General features: G+C 46.9%; 2 protein-coding genes across 2 annotated transcripts; one reads left to right on the top strand and one right to left on the bottom strand.

The window, feature by feature from the left end:
* The first annotated feature begins 296 nt into the window (after nt 1-296).
* LOC135536544 (uncharacterized) lies at nt 297-7,071 on the top strand. Its single transcript, XM_064962842.1, has 3 exons — nt 297-349; nt 4,834-5,741; nt 5,948-7,071. The coding sequence occupies exons 1-3, from the start codon at nt 297-299 to the stop codon at nt 7,069-7,071; spliced, it is 2,085 nt and encodes a 694-aa protein (XP_064818914.1).
* A 9,462-nt stretch (nt 7,072-16,533) lies between these two features.
* LOC135536545 (uncharacterized) lies at nt 16,534-17,027 on the bottom strand (the record flags this gene model as incomplete). The annotated part of the gene is made up of 2 exons (XM_064962843.1): nt 16,534-16,626; nt 16,977-17,027. Coding segments are annotated over 2 exons (144 nt in total), but the record flags the coding sequence as incomplete, so codon positions are not given.
* Between the last annotated feature and the right edge of the window lie 70 nt (nt 17,028-17,097).

The raw sequence follows: 17,097 nt of genomic DNA, 5'->3' as shown, positions 1-17,097 counted from the left end.
CAGTCTACCAGTCTACTGTAGCTCAGTCTACCAGTCTACTGTAGCTCAGTCTACCAGTCTACTGTAGCTCAGTCTACCAGTCTACTGTAGCTCAGTCTACCAGTCTACTGTAGCTCAGTCTACCAGTCTACTGTAGCTCTGTTGGACGGACTTTGACACCTTCTGGAAACAGAAGATGTTCTACAGAGAGGACGGGGTCCATCCAATCCATCTTGGTGCCTGGACTCTGTCCTCACATTTTAAGGCTGAGACATTTATCAACACCACAGGTCCCGCTCAGATAATCCCAACCAGAAATGATCAGCATTGTCATCACATCGCAGGTCCACTGTCACGACTTCCACCGAAGGTAACTCCTCCTCCTGTCCAGACGGCGCTCGGCGCTCGGCGTCACCGGTCTACTAGCTGCCACCGATCCCTTTTTCCTTTTCTGTTAGTTATGTCTGTATTGATTTCACATGTTCCTTGTTTGAGATTTGTTTTAGGAGCTATTTAAGCCGGTTACGCCCGCCTGTTTTTGTGAAGGGGCTTGTTTTCTGTTTTATCTGTGGATGGTTGCGTGTAGTATGTTCTCGGACCGTTTTGGTGCCCCGTTTGGGGGTCGGTCCCGTTTGGGGGTCGGTCCCGTTTGGGGGTCGGTCATATTTTGTTCGCCTGTTGTGTTGGCGTTGACCACTTACCCGTTTACCGAAATAAAGTTGGGTTTTCTATGAATCCTCTGCTCTCTGTGTCTGACTCCGCACCCACCACTCCTAGCAGTGTGCCACCCACGTCCCCGTTCGAGGCATAGGCCCAACGGTTCAGTTCCAGACAATCTTGCATCTACTGCATATCAATTAAAATCAATCCCATGGTATTTTCATTACAAGATGTTACTTACTGATCATAGTATGCTTTTATTAGAGACTCCATTTGATCTGAAAACCTACAGCTGAAGTATTGGACTGATTCATGTAAATGCTATAAATTTGATTTAAAATATTGATTTCATTATAATCCGGGTTTCTCAATCCAACATGGACATTCTGGTAATTTCTGAAATTTTGTTGAATAATTATTTGATGGACTCCGATGTGTCACTGTCTGGATAAGGTGTTTACAGATGAGGCAGAATCTGCAGAGTTGTGGTTGTTACCATATTTATACATATTTTTGTAGCTCTAGCTGCCTCTGTCTCTAAGCAGTTTGACTGTCTGGTTCTTAATGTGGGCCTTAGTCATACTAACTAGCTGTGCTGCCTCTGTCTCTAAGCAATTTGACTGTCTCGTTCTTAATGTGGGCCTTGGTCAGCTGACACTAGTGGGCGTGTATCACCGCCCCTCAGCTCCCTCTTGGGCCCCTTAACAATTTACCTGAATTACTATCTAAGTTTGGTCAATCTGAACTACTGATTACGGGAAAATGTTATATTGATTCAGAGGACGCCAGTGTCAAGATACGCTGAAAGATATTTGATCTGAGCTAAACCTGTCTCAGCGGACAACTGAGCCTACACGGCCTAATCCTAAAGATCCATCAAGATCTACCAATGATTGATCTCATTTTGACGAATACTAAATATGTTACCCCCCCCACTGGATTTTAGTGACCACTGTCCAGGTTGATATGTCAGAGATGTGAGACTAACAGGAACTAACGGGAACTATCAGGAACTAACAGGAACTAACGGGAACTAACAGGAACTATCAGGAACTAACAGGAACTCTGAACACTTTAGTGAACTAGCTTCATTTTCTATTATTTTTTTCTATTCTATCTTTCTATTAGTGACCTTTGATTGTATTTCAGCTAATCCCTGAACCTGACTTAACTTTAAGCTTATTTTTGTTTTTGTAAATGTCTTCAATGCTATTGTAGATAGTCGTGCTCCCTTGAAAACTCTTGAGAGTTGAAGGAAGATCGAATGCCTGGTTCATAAGAGAGAAATGTTGCCTGGGTCAAAGCCAGGAACACAGGCTTAGACTCGGATTGGCAATCTTTTAAGCAACTGAGGAATCAACGTATAAGACAAATCAGAAAGGCTAAATCTGATTATTACGTAACGACTTTTTCTGTTTGTAAGAGGAATCAGCAAAAAAAATTGGAAGATTGTCAAATCTCTGAAGGGTTCTACTTCTTCCTCACAACAAATGAATTCAGACTCTGGCCCCAATACAGACCAATACAGACCAATACAGACCAAACAAATACCATCGATGATGCATTTAATCGTCATTATATTTCAGCGAAGCTATCTTTTTGAAAGAGCGTCTTTAAGGCATATTATCTCTAAGAGTGGGCAAAATGCTGACTTCGAAGAATGTTTCAGACTGGAAACGGTAGTCCTCGATGCCTTACTTGCTGTAGATACCTAGGATAGGATAAGTAATCCTTCTCACCCCCCCCCCCCTTAAATGATTTAGATGCACTATTGTAAAGTGGCTGTTCCACTGGAGGTCAGAAGGTGAATTCACCAATTTGTAAGTCGCTCTGGATAAGAGCGTCTGCTAAATGACTTAAATGTAAATATTAAATGTAGATAGGAAGCAAGCCACAGGGGCTGACCAATTGGAGCCGGGTCTGCTCAAATGTGCCCGCCCCCCTCATTGCTGACTCAGTAACGCATATCTTAAATGTAATATTGTTATCAGGAAATATAAAGTATGTGCTGTCACTCCATAAGGGGGGGTGGTAGTATTGATCATTATGGTCCTATCTCCTGTCAAGCCAAGATTCTCCAAACTTTGCTCAATAAGCAATTTAGCTTTTTCTTTTTATCCGAACATGCTATTTTTAATGTAAATTAATCAGGGTTTAGGCAAGGGCACAGCACTATCACAGCAACCGCATTATTTGTTGATGATATTGTCAAATGCTTTAGATGCTAACATGACACGTGCTGCTTTGTTTGTTAGACCTGCCAAAAGCTTTTGATACCGTTGATCGTGTTATTTTATTGAACAAGTTGTCCTCGATAGGTCTGAGCTCTGACGCCTGTTCTTGGTTTCATGATTGTCTTAGTGACAGAACTCAGGCCGTCGTGATTGATGGGGTTAAGTATGCATTTCTTGAAGTACATAAAGGTGTACCACAGGGATCCATTTTGGGACCTGTTCTCTTCATTGTTCAACCTGTTTAAAATGTTTAATGCAGTTGATACTACAATGTACTCAATTGCGCCGACTGCTGACCTGTCTTTGGCAAGGCTACAGTCTGATTTTACAGCCATACAGGAAGCCCATACTGATTTAAACTCATGTTGTTTCCAAGTGCCCCTAAGATTGTCTCAGACAGATTACATGTTCACTCATCAGATGGTTCTGTAATCCAACAAGTCCCTGAATACCTAAGGTATTTGTAATGACAGTGAATTAATGTATAAAAGCATACAAATGAGTTTGTTCAGAAGCAAAGATTGAAAGTGGGCTCTTTTTTGTATAGAAACAGATGTTGCCCCTCTCTAGTCAACAGGAAGCAGATTGTGTAGTCAACTTTTCTACCCGTTGTTGATTATGGTGATACTATCTATCAACAATTCTACGTGTTCTTGATTCCGGTGATACTATTGTTAGGTTCTAACTTTGAGTAAATAACTCACGGACACTAGAGAAGCTCAACCAAGTTGTAGTCATACCCTACTTTGGGTGGAGTCTCCTCCTCATCTCTAATCATTGCATCTTCTTGCTCAGCAAGGGAACTGAGAGACATGAGCCTTCAACAGTTTCTCCCCTTATCAGTACTGTCACATGCGATTGTTTTCATTGCACTCAGCCCCTTCCAAGCTTCATTATGACCCCCCCCCCCTTTCGTGTATCTTAAGTAACTTAGGTATACTTCTGAATATAACAACGTTCAAGTTTAACCCTGAATCCAACACTATTTATCAACACTTCTACCTGTTCTTAAATGTGGTGATACTATAAATTATTATTATAATATATTAATAATTATTAATTATATATATATATATATATATATATATTTCTCAAAGCGCAGTGCTCCAACTCTTAAACCCTGGATTCCGTTTAACATAGCGCCCGTTTTTGTTTTTTTAAATCACAGGGGGACTCATCGCTGCATTCTTTGCAAAAGGTTGGCTGGGACCACTTTAAAGTCATGTAGATCACATCATGTGGCTCGTTTTGTGTACAAAGCCCATAAGGATCCGACTGACCTAACATCACTGTTCTGATTTTTTAAAATGACAAGTTTTCACAGGGTTAGTTAACTTTGGAGACTACTTTGGTGTCGACAGAGTTAGGTAAATCGGCCTTTAGTTAATTTCCTTACACCCTATGCTTGGGAATAATCTCCCAAAGATGTTTCAATTGAATGCTTTGGTGTCCCTAGGACAATTCAGACAACAAAATATTTTTATAATGAAGGTGTTTGTTTTAATTGACTGTGTTTTTGTATCTTACTGTGTATATTGCCTATATTTATGTTTACCTATATTGCATGCTGTATATCTTGGTTTTTTGTATATATTACTTCCCCTTTGAAACTAAAGGTAAAATAAATGAATGAAAAAATACTAATAAATAAGTGCAGGAATGAGGTCCCATTTGGGATGAACTAATCCTTCTGTCAGCTCTGTTTCCAGAGGAGATCAGTGTTCCAACGGGGTATTAGATGTGCAGATTGCAGGTGATTTAAATTCTCATCAAATTGATGAAATAAAGCTGACGTGAAGTCAACATGTTTTCTGTCCAATTACTGCATCAGGATAGAGGCTGGTTCGCCATTCAGAGGAAAACAATAAACAAATTAAACAAGTTTACCAGTTTACCCCAACAGAACCCCACTCCCCAGTTTTCCCCACCAGAACCCCACTCCCCCAGTTTACCCCACCAGAACCCCACTCCCCCAGTTTACCCCCAACCAGAACCCCACTCCCCAGTTTACCCCCACCAAAGAACCCCCTCAGTTTGCCCCACTCCCCCAGTTTACCCCCACCCAGAACCCCCTCAGTTTACCCCACTCCCCAGTTTACCCCCACCAGAACCCCACTCCCCCAGTTTACCCCCCACCAGAACCCCACTCCTCCAGTTTACCCCCACTCCCCCAGTTTACCCCACTACCCCACCAGAACCCCACTCCCCCAGTTTACCCCACCAGAACCCCTTCAGTTTACCCCACTCCCCCAGTTTACCCCCACCAGAACCCCACTCCTCCAGTTTACCCCCACCAGAACCCCACTCCCCCAGTTTACCCCCACCAGAACCCCACTCCTCCAGTTTACCCCCACCAGAACCCCACTCCCCCAGTTTACCCCCACCAGAACCCCACTCCTCCAGTTTACCCCCACCAGAACCCCACTCCCCAGTTTACCCCACCAGAACCCCACTCCCCAGTTTACCCCACCAGAACCCCACTCCCCCAGTTTACCCCCACCAGAACCCCACTCCCCCAGTTTACCCCCACCAGAACCCCTTCAGTTTACCCCACTCCCCAGTTTACCCCCACCAGAACCCCACTCCTCCAGTTTACCCCCACCAGAACCCCACTCCCCCAGTTTACCCCACCAGAACCCCACTCCCCCAGTTTACCCCACCAGAACCCCACTCCCCCAGTTTACCCCACCAGAACCCCACTCCCCCAGTTTACCCCCACCAGAACCCCACTCCTCCAGTTTACCCCACCAGAACCCCACTCCCCCAGTTTACCCCCACCAGAACCCCACTCCCCCAGTTTACCCCACCAGAACCCCTTCAGTTTACCCCACTCCCCCAGTTTACCCCCACCAGAACCCCACTCCTCCAGTTTACCCCCACCAGAACCCCACTCCCCAGTTTACCCCCACCAGAACCCCACTCCTCCAGTTTACCCCCACCAGAACCCCACTCCCCAGTTTACCCCCACCAGAACCCCACTCCTCCAGTTTACCCCCACCAGAACCCCACTCCCCCAGTTTACCCCACCAGAACCCCACTCCCCCAGTTTACCCCACCAGAACCCCACTCCCCAGTTTACCCCCACCAGAACCCCACTCCCCCAGTTTACCCCCACCAGAACCCCACTCCCCCAGTTTACCCCCACCAGAACCCCTTCAGTTTACCCCACTCCCCCAGTTTACCCCCACCAGAACCCCACTCCTCCAGTTTACCCCCACCAGAACCCCACTCCCCAGTTTACCCCACCAGAACCCCACTCCCCCAGTTTACCCCACCAGAACCCCACTCCCCCAGTTTACCCCACCAGAACCCCACTCCCACAGTTTACCCCCACCAGAACCCCTTCAGTTTACCCCACTCCCCCAGTTTACCCCCACCAGCACCCCACTCCCCCAGTTTACCCCCACCAGAACCCCACTCCCCAGTTTACCCCACCAGAACCCCACTCCCCCAGTTTACCCCACCAGAACCCCACTCCCCCAGTTTACCCCACCAGAACCCCACTCCCACAGTTTACCCCCACCAGAACCCCTTCAGTTTACCCCACTCCCCCAGTTTACCCCCACCAGCACCCCACTCCCCCAGTTTACCCCCACCAGCACCACACTCCTCCAGTTTACCCCCACCAGAACCCCTTCAGTTTACCCCACTCCCCCAGTTTACCCCCACCAGCACCCCACTCCCCCAGTTTACCCCCACCAGCACCCCACTCCCCCAGTTTACCCCCACCAGAACCCCTTCAGTTTACCCCACTCCCACAGTTTACCCCACCAGCACCCCACTCCCCCAGTTTACAGCCACCAGAACCCCACTCCCACAGTTTACTCCCACCAGCACCCCACTCCCCAGTTTACAGCCACCAGAACCCCACTCCCCCAGTTTACCCCCACCAGAACCCAAATCCTCCAGTTTACCCCCACCAGAACCCCTTCAGTTTACCCCACTCCCCCAGTTTACCCCCACCAGAACCCCTTCAGTTTACCCCACTCCCCCAGTTTACAGCCACCAGCACCACACTCCCCCAGTTTACCCCCACCAGCACCCCACTCCCCCAGTTTACCCCCACCAGCACCCCACTCCCCCAGTTTACCCCCACCAGCACCCCACTCCCCCAGTTTACCCCCACCAGCACCCCACTCCCCCAGTTTACAGCCACCAGCACCCCACTCCCCCAGTACTGGTGACAGTGGTGAGCTAGCAACTGTCTGTAGAAGTCAGAACTGGAGGGTGGTGCTTATAACAAATCAAAATCAAATCAAATTTTATTTGTCACATACATATGGTTAGCAGATGTTAATGCGAGTGTAGCGAAATGCTTGTGCTTCTAGTTCCGACAATGCAGTAATAACCAACAAGTAATCTAACTAACAATTCCTAAACTACTGTCTCATACACAGTGTAAGGGGATAAAGAATATGTACATAAGGATATATGAATGAGTGATGGTACAGAGCAGCATAGGCAAGATACAGTAGATGGTATCGAGTACAGTATATACATATGAGATGAGTATGTAAACAAAGTGGCATAGTTAAAGTGGCGTTACAGCAGTTACTAACAGATGATAGGACACATGACAGGTAGACAGGTGGACATGAGGACAGGTAGACATGTGGACAGGTGGACAAGTGGACATGAGGACAGGTGGACAAGTGGACATGAGGACAGGTGGACAGGTGGACATGAGGACAGGTGGACAGGTGGACAGGTGGACAGGTGGACATGAGGACAGGTGGCCAAGTGGACATGAGGACAGGTGGACAGGTGACAAGGTGGACAGGTGGACATGGCACTCTACAGAAAGTATTTTTCTGAAACAATTCTCTGGAGGACCATTCTCTAGTTGTATCTTTACACCAATGGAGGCTCCTCAGAGGAGGAAGAGGAGGGACCATTCTCTAATTGTATCTTTAAACCAAAGGAGGCTCCTCAGAGGAGAAGAGGAGGACCATTCTCTAGTTGTATCTTTACACCAATGGAGGCTCCTCAGAGGAGGAAGAGGAGGACCATTCTCTAGTTGTATCTTTACACCAATGGAGGCTCCTCAGAGGAGGAAGAGGAGGGACCATTCTCTAATTGTATCTTTAAACCAAAGGAGGCTCCTCAGAGGAGAAGAGGAGGACCATTCTCTAGTTGTATCTTTACACCAATGGAGGCTCCTCAGAGGAGGAAGAGGAGGACCATTCTCTAGTTGTATCTTTACACCAATGGAGGCTCCTCAGAGGAGGAAGAGTAGGACCATTCTCTAATTGTATCTTTACACCAATGGAGGCTCCTCAGAGGAGGAAGAGGAGGGACCATTCTCTAATTGAAACTTGACAAGTCTTGACTGGCTAAGGAGGTGAGTGAGCCATGCATAATAACACTAATAACGTCTTTCACATTGCTGCCGGTCAACCAGGTCACCGTCATAAGAAACAAACAATTGGATTCCATAGTCTGGCATTACAAACATAACCCTGCTTTAAACTACCATTAGGGTTGATTGTACCTCACTCATCACTTTGATGACCACCTCCCCTCCCACGAAGCAAAACCTTTATAGCCAATTATTTATTTCTTTTAACCATCACTTTAAGGTCAGAAATAGATTTTCGTTGTGATATTTCCAGACCAGGGAAGCATTGTGTGTGAAATGTAATTCCGTTAGCTCCTAAATTATGTCCCAGGCAAATCTCCACTCAGCCCCGGCTTTGTCAACCACTGTTAGGAGACAGTCTTCATTCAACAGTCAATTTATCAATAGCACAAGCTTGTCATCATAGACGCTGTAAGTGAAATTAATGGAACAGGATCTAACCAAATTAGGGCCCCCTCCTCCTGCCTACACAGACATGATAAATATACCCCGGATAAATCTGCATCACCCTTAGGGTTGGAGAAACAGACTTTCAGGGGAGGATAAGCTACTCCAGCTTTTCTGAATATGACAGCAAACACTGACAGACATTACACACACTGATAGTCACCATCACTACACACTGACAGCCACCAACATTACACACTGACAGCCACCAACATTACACACTGACAGTCACCAACATTACACACTGACAGTCACCAACATAACACTCTGACAGTCACCAACACTACACACTGACAGTCACCAACATTACACACTGACAGTCACCAACATAACACTCTGACAGTCACCAACATTACACACTGACAGTCACCAACATTACACACTGACAGTCACCAACACTACACTCTGACAGTCACCAACATAACACTCTGACAGTCACCAACACTACACACACTGACAAACATTACACACACTGATAGTCACCATCATTACACCCTGACAGTCACAAACACTACACTCTGACAGTCACCAACACTACACACACTGACAAACATTACACACACTGATAGTCACCATCATTACACACTGACAGTCACCAACACTACACACACTGACAAACATTACACACACTGATAGTCACCATCCTTACACACTGACAGTCACCAACACTACACACACTGACACACATTACACACACTGATAGTCACCATCATTACACACTGACAGTCACCAACACTACACACACTGACACACATTACACACACTGATAGTCACCATCATTACACACTGACAGTCACCAACACTACACACACTGACAAATATTACACACTGATAGTCACCATCATTACACTCTGACAGTCACCAACATTACACACTGACAGTCACCAACACTACACTCTGACAGTCACCAACACTACACACTGACAGTCACCAACACTACACACTGACAGTCACCAACACTACACACTGACAGTCACCAACACTACACTCTGACAGTCACCAACACTACACTCTGACAGTCACCAACACTACACTCTGACAGTCACCAACACTACACACATTGACAAACATTACACTCTGACAGTCACCAACATAACACTGACAGTCACCAACACTACACACACTGACAAACATTACACACACTGATAGTCACCATCCTTACACACTGACAGTCACCAACACTACACACACTGACAAACATTACACACACTGATAGTCACCATCATTACACACTGACAGTCACCAACACTACACACACTGACACACATTACACACACTGATAGTCACCATCATTACACACTGACAGTCACCAACACTACACACACTGACACACATTACACACACTGATAGTCACCATCATTACACACTGACAGTCACCAACACTACACACACTGACAAATATTACACACTGATAGTCACCATCATTACACTCTGACAGTCACCAACATTACACACTGACAGTCACCAACACTACACTCTGACAGTCACCAACACTACACACTGACAGTCACCAACACTACACACTGACAGTCACCAACACTACACTCTGACAGTCATCAACACTACACTCTGACAGTCATCAACACTACACTCTGACAGTCACCAACACTACACTCTGACAGTCACCAACACTACACTCTGACAGTCACCAACACTACACACATTGACAAACATTACACTCTGACAGTCACCAACACTACACTCTGACAGTCACCAACACTACACACTGACAGTCACCAACACTACACACTGACAGTCACCAACACTACACTCTGACAGTCATCAACACTACACTCTGACAGTCACCAACACTACACTCTGACAGTCACCAACACTACACTCTGACAGTCACCAACACTACACACATTGACAAACATTACACTCTGACAGTCACCAACACTACACTCTGACAGTCACCAACACTACACACATTGACAAACATTACACTCTGACAGTCACCAACACTACACTCTGACAGTCACCAACACTACACACTGACAGTCACCAACACTACACACTGACAGTCACCAACACTACACTCTGACAGTCACCAACACTACACTCTGACAGTCACCAACACTACACTCTGACAGTCACCAACATAACACTGACAGTCACCAACACTACACACTCTGACAAACATTACACACACTGATAGTCACCAACACTACACACTGACAGCCACCAACATTACACACTGACAGTCACCAACACTACACACTGACAGTCACCAACACTACACACACTGACAAACATTACACACACTGACAAACATTACACACACTGATAGTCACCAACACTACACACTGACAGCCACCAACATTACACACTGACAGTCAACATTACACACTGACAGTCACCAACACTGTACTCTGACAGTCACCAACATTACACACACTGACAGTCACCAACATTACACACACTGACAGTCACCAACATTACACACACTGACAGTCACCAACATTACACACTGACAGCCACCAACATTACACACACTGACAGTCACCAACATTACACACTGACAGTCACCAACATTACACACTGACAGTCACCAACATTACACACTGACAGTCACCAACATTACACACTGACAGTCACCAACACTACACTCTGACAGTCACCAACATTACACACTGACAGTCACCAACACTACACACTGACAGTCACCAACACTACACTCTGACAGTCACCAACATTACACACACTGACAGTCACCAACATTACACACACTGACAGTCACCAACATTACACACTGACAGTCACCAAAACTACACACTGACAGTCACCAACATTACCCACACTGACAGTCACCAACATTACACACACTGACAGTCACCAACATTACACACACTGACAGTCACCAACATTACACTCTGACAGTCACCAACACTACACTCTGACAGTCACCAACATTACACACACTGACAGTCACCAACACGACACACCCTGACAGTCATCAACATTACACACCCTGACAGTCACCAACATTACACACACTGACAGTCACCAACATTACACACTGACAGTCACCAACACTACACTCTGACAGTCATCAACATTACACACTGACAGTCACCAACATTACACACTGACAGTCACCAACACTACACACTGACAGTCACCAACACTACACACTGACAGTCACCAACACTACACTCTGACAGTCACCAACACTACACACACTGACAGTCCCCAACATTACACACTGACAGTCACCAACATTACACACTGACAGTCACCAACATAACACACACTGACAGTCACCAACATTACACACTGACAGTCACCAACATTACACACTGACAGTCACCAACATAACACACACTGACAGTCACCAACACTACACTACTATGTATTGAAAGGAAATGTGTCTTCTGCATTTAACCCAACCCCTACTGAATCAGAGCCCCTGTCTGTGAGTGTTGTGAGTGTTGTGGTGCTGTGTTGTGTTTGCAAATGTTTATTTTTATTTTATTTCACCTTTCCATTACTCTGGTCAAAAGCAGTGCACTAGGGAAAAATGTTCCATTTGGAACACAGGCCCTGACTCCTACAGCTCCTGTCCAGTAGCTAGATGAGCTGCTACTGACTCCTACAGCTCCTGTCCAGTAGCTAGATGAGCTGCTACTGACTCCTACAGCTCCTGTCCCGTAGCTAAATGAGCTGCTACTGACTCCTACAGCTCCTGTCAAACATGGAGAGTATGTGAGGGTGGGTATGTGTGAGGGGGAGAGAGAGAGAAACAGAGAGAGAGAAGAGAGAGAGAGAGGGAGAGAGAGAGTGTGTGAGAGAGAGAGAGATACAGAGAGAGAGAGAGAGAGAGAGAGAGAGAGATACAGAGAGGGAGAGAGAGAGATACAGAGAGAGAGATACAGAGAGAGAGAGAGAGATACAGAGAGAGAGAGAGAGAGAGAGAGAGATACAGAGAGAGAGAGAGAGAGAGAGAGAGAGATACAGAGAGAGAGACAGAGAGACAGAGAGGGCGGGGGTGGTGACAACCCAGTCATGTTGTTTCATAACTAAACTCTCAATCCCCTTTTTACCAGGACAAGCATCTTTCTCCCACCGTGCTTGAGGCTTGGTGCTTTGTGGCCTCTGTCTTTACATTTACATTTACATTTAAGTCATTTAGCAGACGCTCTTATCCAGAGCGACTTTAAAAGAGGATCGAGTTAAGCAGGCCTGGAGCTGGAAAGGAGAACATTATGGTAGTGATCTTGAAACCCAGGATCAAAGATCCTAAAGCTCATAGAGAGGACTGTTCTGTGATATAACAGAGAGAGAGAGATATCCTCCGTGTACAACGTAGAACACCAAATAATGCATGCAGAGCAGAATTAGGCCAATACCTACTAATTATCAAAATCCAGAAAAGAGCCGTTAAATTCTATAACCACCTAAAAGGAAACGATTCCCAAACCTTCCATAACAAAGCCATCACCTACAGAGAGATGAACCTGGAGAAGAGTCCCCTAAGCAAGTTGGTCCTAGGGCTCTGTTCACAAACACACCCTACAGAGCCCCAGGACAGCAACACAATTAGACCCAACCAAATCATGAGAAAACAAAAAGATAATTACTTGACACATTGGAAAGAATTAACAAAAAAAACAGATCAAACTAGAATGCTATTTGGCCCTAAACAGAGAGTACACAGCAGCAGAATACCTGACCACTGTGACTGACCCAAACTTAAGGAAAGCTTTGACTATGTACAGACTCAGTGAGCATAGCCATGCTATTGAGAAAGGCCGCCGTAGGCAGACATGGCTCTCAAGAGAAGACAGGCTATGTGCTCACTGCCCACAAAATGAGGTGGAAACTGAGCTGCACTTCCTAACCTCCTGCCCAATGTATGACCATATTAGAGAGACATATTTCCCTCAGATTACACAGATCCACAAAGAATTTGAAAACAAATCCAATTTTGAAAAACTCCCATATCTACTGGGTGAAATTCCACAGTGTGCCATCACAGCAGCAAGATTTGTGACCTGTTGCCACGAGAAAAGGGCAACCAGTGAAGAACAAACACCATTGTAAATACAACCCATATTTATGCTTATTTATTTTATCTTGTGTCCTTTAACCATTTGTACATGGTTAAAACACTGTATATATATATAATATGACATTTGTAATGTCTTTATTGTTTTGAAACTTCTGTATGTGTAATGTTTACTGTTAATTTTTATTGTTTATTTCACTTTATATATTCCCTTTACATATTATCTACCTCACTTGCTTTGGCAATGTTAACACATGTTTCCCATGCCAATAAAGCCCTTGAATTGAATTGAGAGAGGCTGTTGACTTAGCGTCTACATCCTCACAGAAAGTATTAGGAGGTCAAGATTTCAATGATGGACTGACTCATCTCCTCTCCTCTCCTCTCATCTCCTCACCTCTCCTCTCATCTCCTCTACTCTCCTCTCATCTACTCTCCTCTCCTGATCTCCCCTCTCCTCTCCTATTGCCCTCTCTCATTTCCTCTACTCTCCTCTCCTGATCCCCCCTCTCCTCTCCTCTTCCCTCTCTTATTTCCTCTACTCTCCTCTCCTATTGCCCTCTCTCATTTCCTCTCCTCTCCTCTCCTGATCCCCCCTCATTTCCTCTATTCTCCTCTCCTATTGGCCTCTCTCATTTCCTCTCCTCTCCTCTTGCCTCTCTCATTTCCTCTGCTCTCCTCTTCCTCTTCCTCTCTCATTTCCTCTACTCTCCTCTCCTCTCTTGGCCCTGGGGCTACTTGCGTGTCAATCGGTTTCTCGCCTCAGAAATGAAGAGATGTATCCCTGGAAGCCGGAGGCAGGCGCTGGGCTCAGACATGGCTTCTATTCATTAGACTATTGTTGAGGTTAAGGTTTTAGCTCAGGGGGAAGAATTGGATGCAACACAAAGGAGAGGTCAGGAAAACCAAAACCAGTCCCAAACAGCACCCAATTCCCTACATAGTGAACTCATTTTGCTAGAGCCCCTTACGTTTCCTGGTCAAAGCGTGTGTCCTATATAGGGAACACAGTGCCATTTGGGATGCAGGCACCAGAGTTGGGGTGGAGGTGTCTGGGTTTTAATAGCTCTCTCCCTTTGCTACCAGGCTCCTCCTTAATATGTCATAGAAATGGGTTCCAAGGATTGGTTGATGAATCTGTCTAAAATGGCACCCTAATCCCTATGCCCATAGGACTCTGGTCTAAAGTAGTGCACTATATAGGGAATAGGGTCCTATAGGGCTCTGGACTAAAGTAGTGCACTATATAGGGAATATGGTTCTATAGGGCTCTGGACTAAAGTAGTGCACTATATAGGGAATATGGTTCCATAGGGCTCTGGTCTAAAGTAGTGCACTATATAGGGAATAGGGTTCCATAGGGCTCTGGTCTAAAGTCGTGCACTATATAGGGAATAGGGTTCCATAGGGCTCTGGTCTAAAGTTGTGCACTATATAGGGAATAGGGTTCCATAGGGCTCTGGTCTAAAGTAGTGCACTATATATAGGGAATAGGGTTCCATAGGGCTCTGGTCTAAAGTAGAGCACTATATAGGGAATAGGGTTCAATTTGGGACCCTATTCCCTAGATCTCCTCACATCGTTCACTTTTTCTCTCTGCAGCTCCAACTCCAACGTCTTCATTATTTCATTATTTTGTTTACGTATTCTAGCACGTTCTTTGGCATTAACGGTTAATTATTTAATTGTCCATCAGTGTGATTGATTTCCACAGCAACGTGATGTCTATCAATGTAACCGCAAGTAATTAAAGAGACAAACGAATATTTCTACAGCCTCCGGGCAAGAAGGATATCATTACTTTCTAGTGGATTTAATTATACACTACAGTGGCCATGATGATTTGTTGGAGCTACTGAAATTGTATGTACGTTGCCTCAATCACACACACACACACACACACACACACACACACACGCTAGATCTCTCAAGATTCACTTTGAAATCGGACATCCATCCATGTCCTGAGGACATCGGGAGATGCCTTCAGAAGCTGCCAACAGCAGCAACGGTGAGCACAATCACCATCAAGTAGGATTTGAATTTTGCTAGGGTGTGGTGGATGGGGTGGTGGATGGGGTGGTGGATGGGTGTGGAGGATGGGGATGGTGGATGGCGTATGGGGTGGTGGGTGGGGTGGTGGATGGAGAGGGTGGATGGGCGTGGTGGGTGGGGATAGTGGGTAGTTGGGGATATTGGATGGGTGTGGTGGATGGGGTGGTGGATGGGTATGGTGGATGGGGTGGTGGGTAGATGGGGAAAGTGGATGGGTGTGGTGAATGGGGTGGTGGATGGAGGTGGTGGATGGGGATAGTGGATGGGGGATGGGGTGGTGGATGGGATGGTGGATGGGGGTGGTGAATGGGGATGGTGGATGGGGGTGGTGAATGGGGATGGTGGATGGGGGTGGTGAATGGAGATGGTGGATGGGATGGTGGATGAGGATGGTGGAGGTGGATGGGGGTGGTGGATGGGGATGGTGGATGGGGATGGTGGATGGGGGTGGTGGATGGGGATGGTGGATGGGGGATGGGGTGGTGGATGGGGATAGTGGATGGGGGATGGGGTGGTGGATGGGGAGGTGGATGGGGGTGGTGGATGGGGAGGTTGATGGGGGTGGTGGATGGGGGTGGTGGATGGGGGTGGTGGATGGGGATAGTGGATGGGGATGGTGGATGAGGATGGTGGATGGGGATGGTGGATGGGGTGGTGGATGGGGGTGGTGGATGGGGATGGTGGATGGGGGTGGTGGATGGGGGTGGTGGATGGGGGATGGGGTGGTGGATGGGGGTGGTGGATGGGGGTGGTGGATGGGATGGTGGATGGGGATGGTGGATTGGGAGGTGGATGGGGGTGGTGGATGGGGGTGGTGAATGGGGGTGGTGGATGGGGATAGTGGATGGGGATGGTGGATGAGGATGGTGGATGAGGATGGTGGATGGGGTGGTGGATGGGGGTGGTGGATGGGGATGGTGGATGGGGGTGGTGGATGGGGTGGTGGATGGGTGGTGGATGGGGGATGGGGTGGTGGATGGGGGATGGGGTGGTGGATGGGGATGGTGGATGGGGATGGTGGATGGGGATAGTGGATGGGGATAGTGGATGGGGGATGGGGTGGTGGATGGGGGTGGTGGATGGGGAGGTGGATGGGGGTGGTGGATGGGGATAGTGGATGGGGGATGGGGTGGTGGATGGGGAGGTGGATGGGGGTGGTGGATGGGGGTGGTGGATGGGGTGGTGGATGGGGGTGGTGGATGGGGATAGTGGATGGGGATGGTGGATGGGGGTGGTGGATGGGGGTGGTGGATGGGGGATGGGGATGGTGGATGGGGGTGGTGGATGGGGATGGTGGATGGGATGGTGGATGGGGATGGTGGTGGTGGTGGATGGGGATGGTGGATGGGGGTGGT

This window comes from Oncorhynchus masou, unplaced genomic scaffold (assembly GCF_036934945.1).
Source record: "Oncorhynchus masou masou isolate Uvic2021 unplaced genomic scaffold, UVic_Omas_1.1 unplaced_scaffold_6305, whole genome shotgun sequence".
Lineage (NCBI taxonomy): Eukaryota > Metazoa > Chordata > Actinopteri > Salmoniformes > Salmonidae > Oncorhynchus > Oncorhynchus masou.
Note: the sequence above shows the minus strand (reverse complement) of the source record. Positions and strands in the feature narration are given on the sequence as shown.

Excerpts from the sequence above, each read along its gene's own strand:
- LOC135536544 (XM_064962842.1), top strand. The coding sequence starts at position 297 with ATGATCAGCATTGTCATCACATCGCAGGTCCACTGTCACGACTTCCAC. Across the intron at positions 350-4,833 it reads TGTCACGACTTCCACCGAAG|AACCCCACTCCCCCAGTTTA; the intron begins GTAACTCCTCCT and ends TTACCCCACCAG. Across the intron at positions 5,742-5,947 it reads ACCAGAACCCCACTCCTCCA|TTTACCCCCACCAGAACCCC; the intron begins GTTTACCCCCAC and ends CCCACTCCCCAG.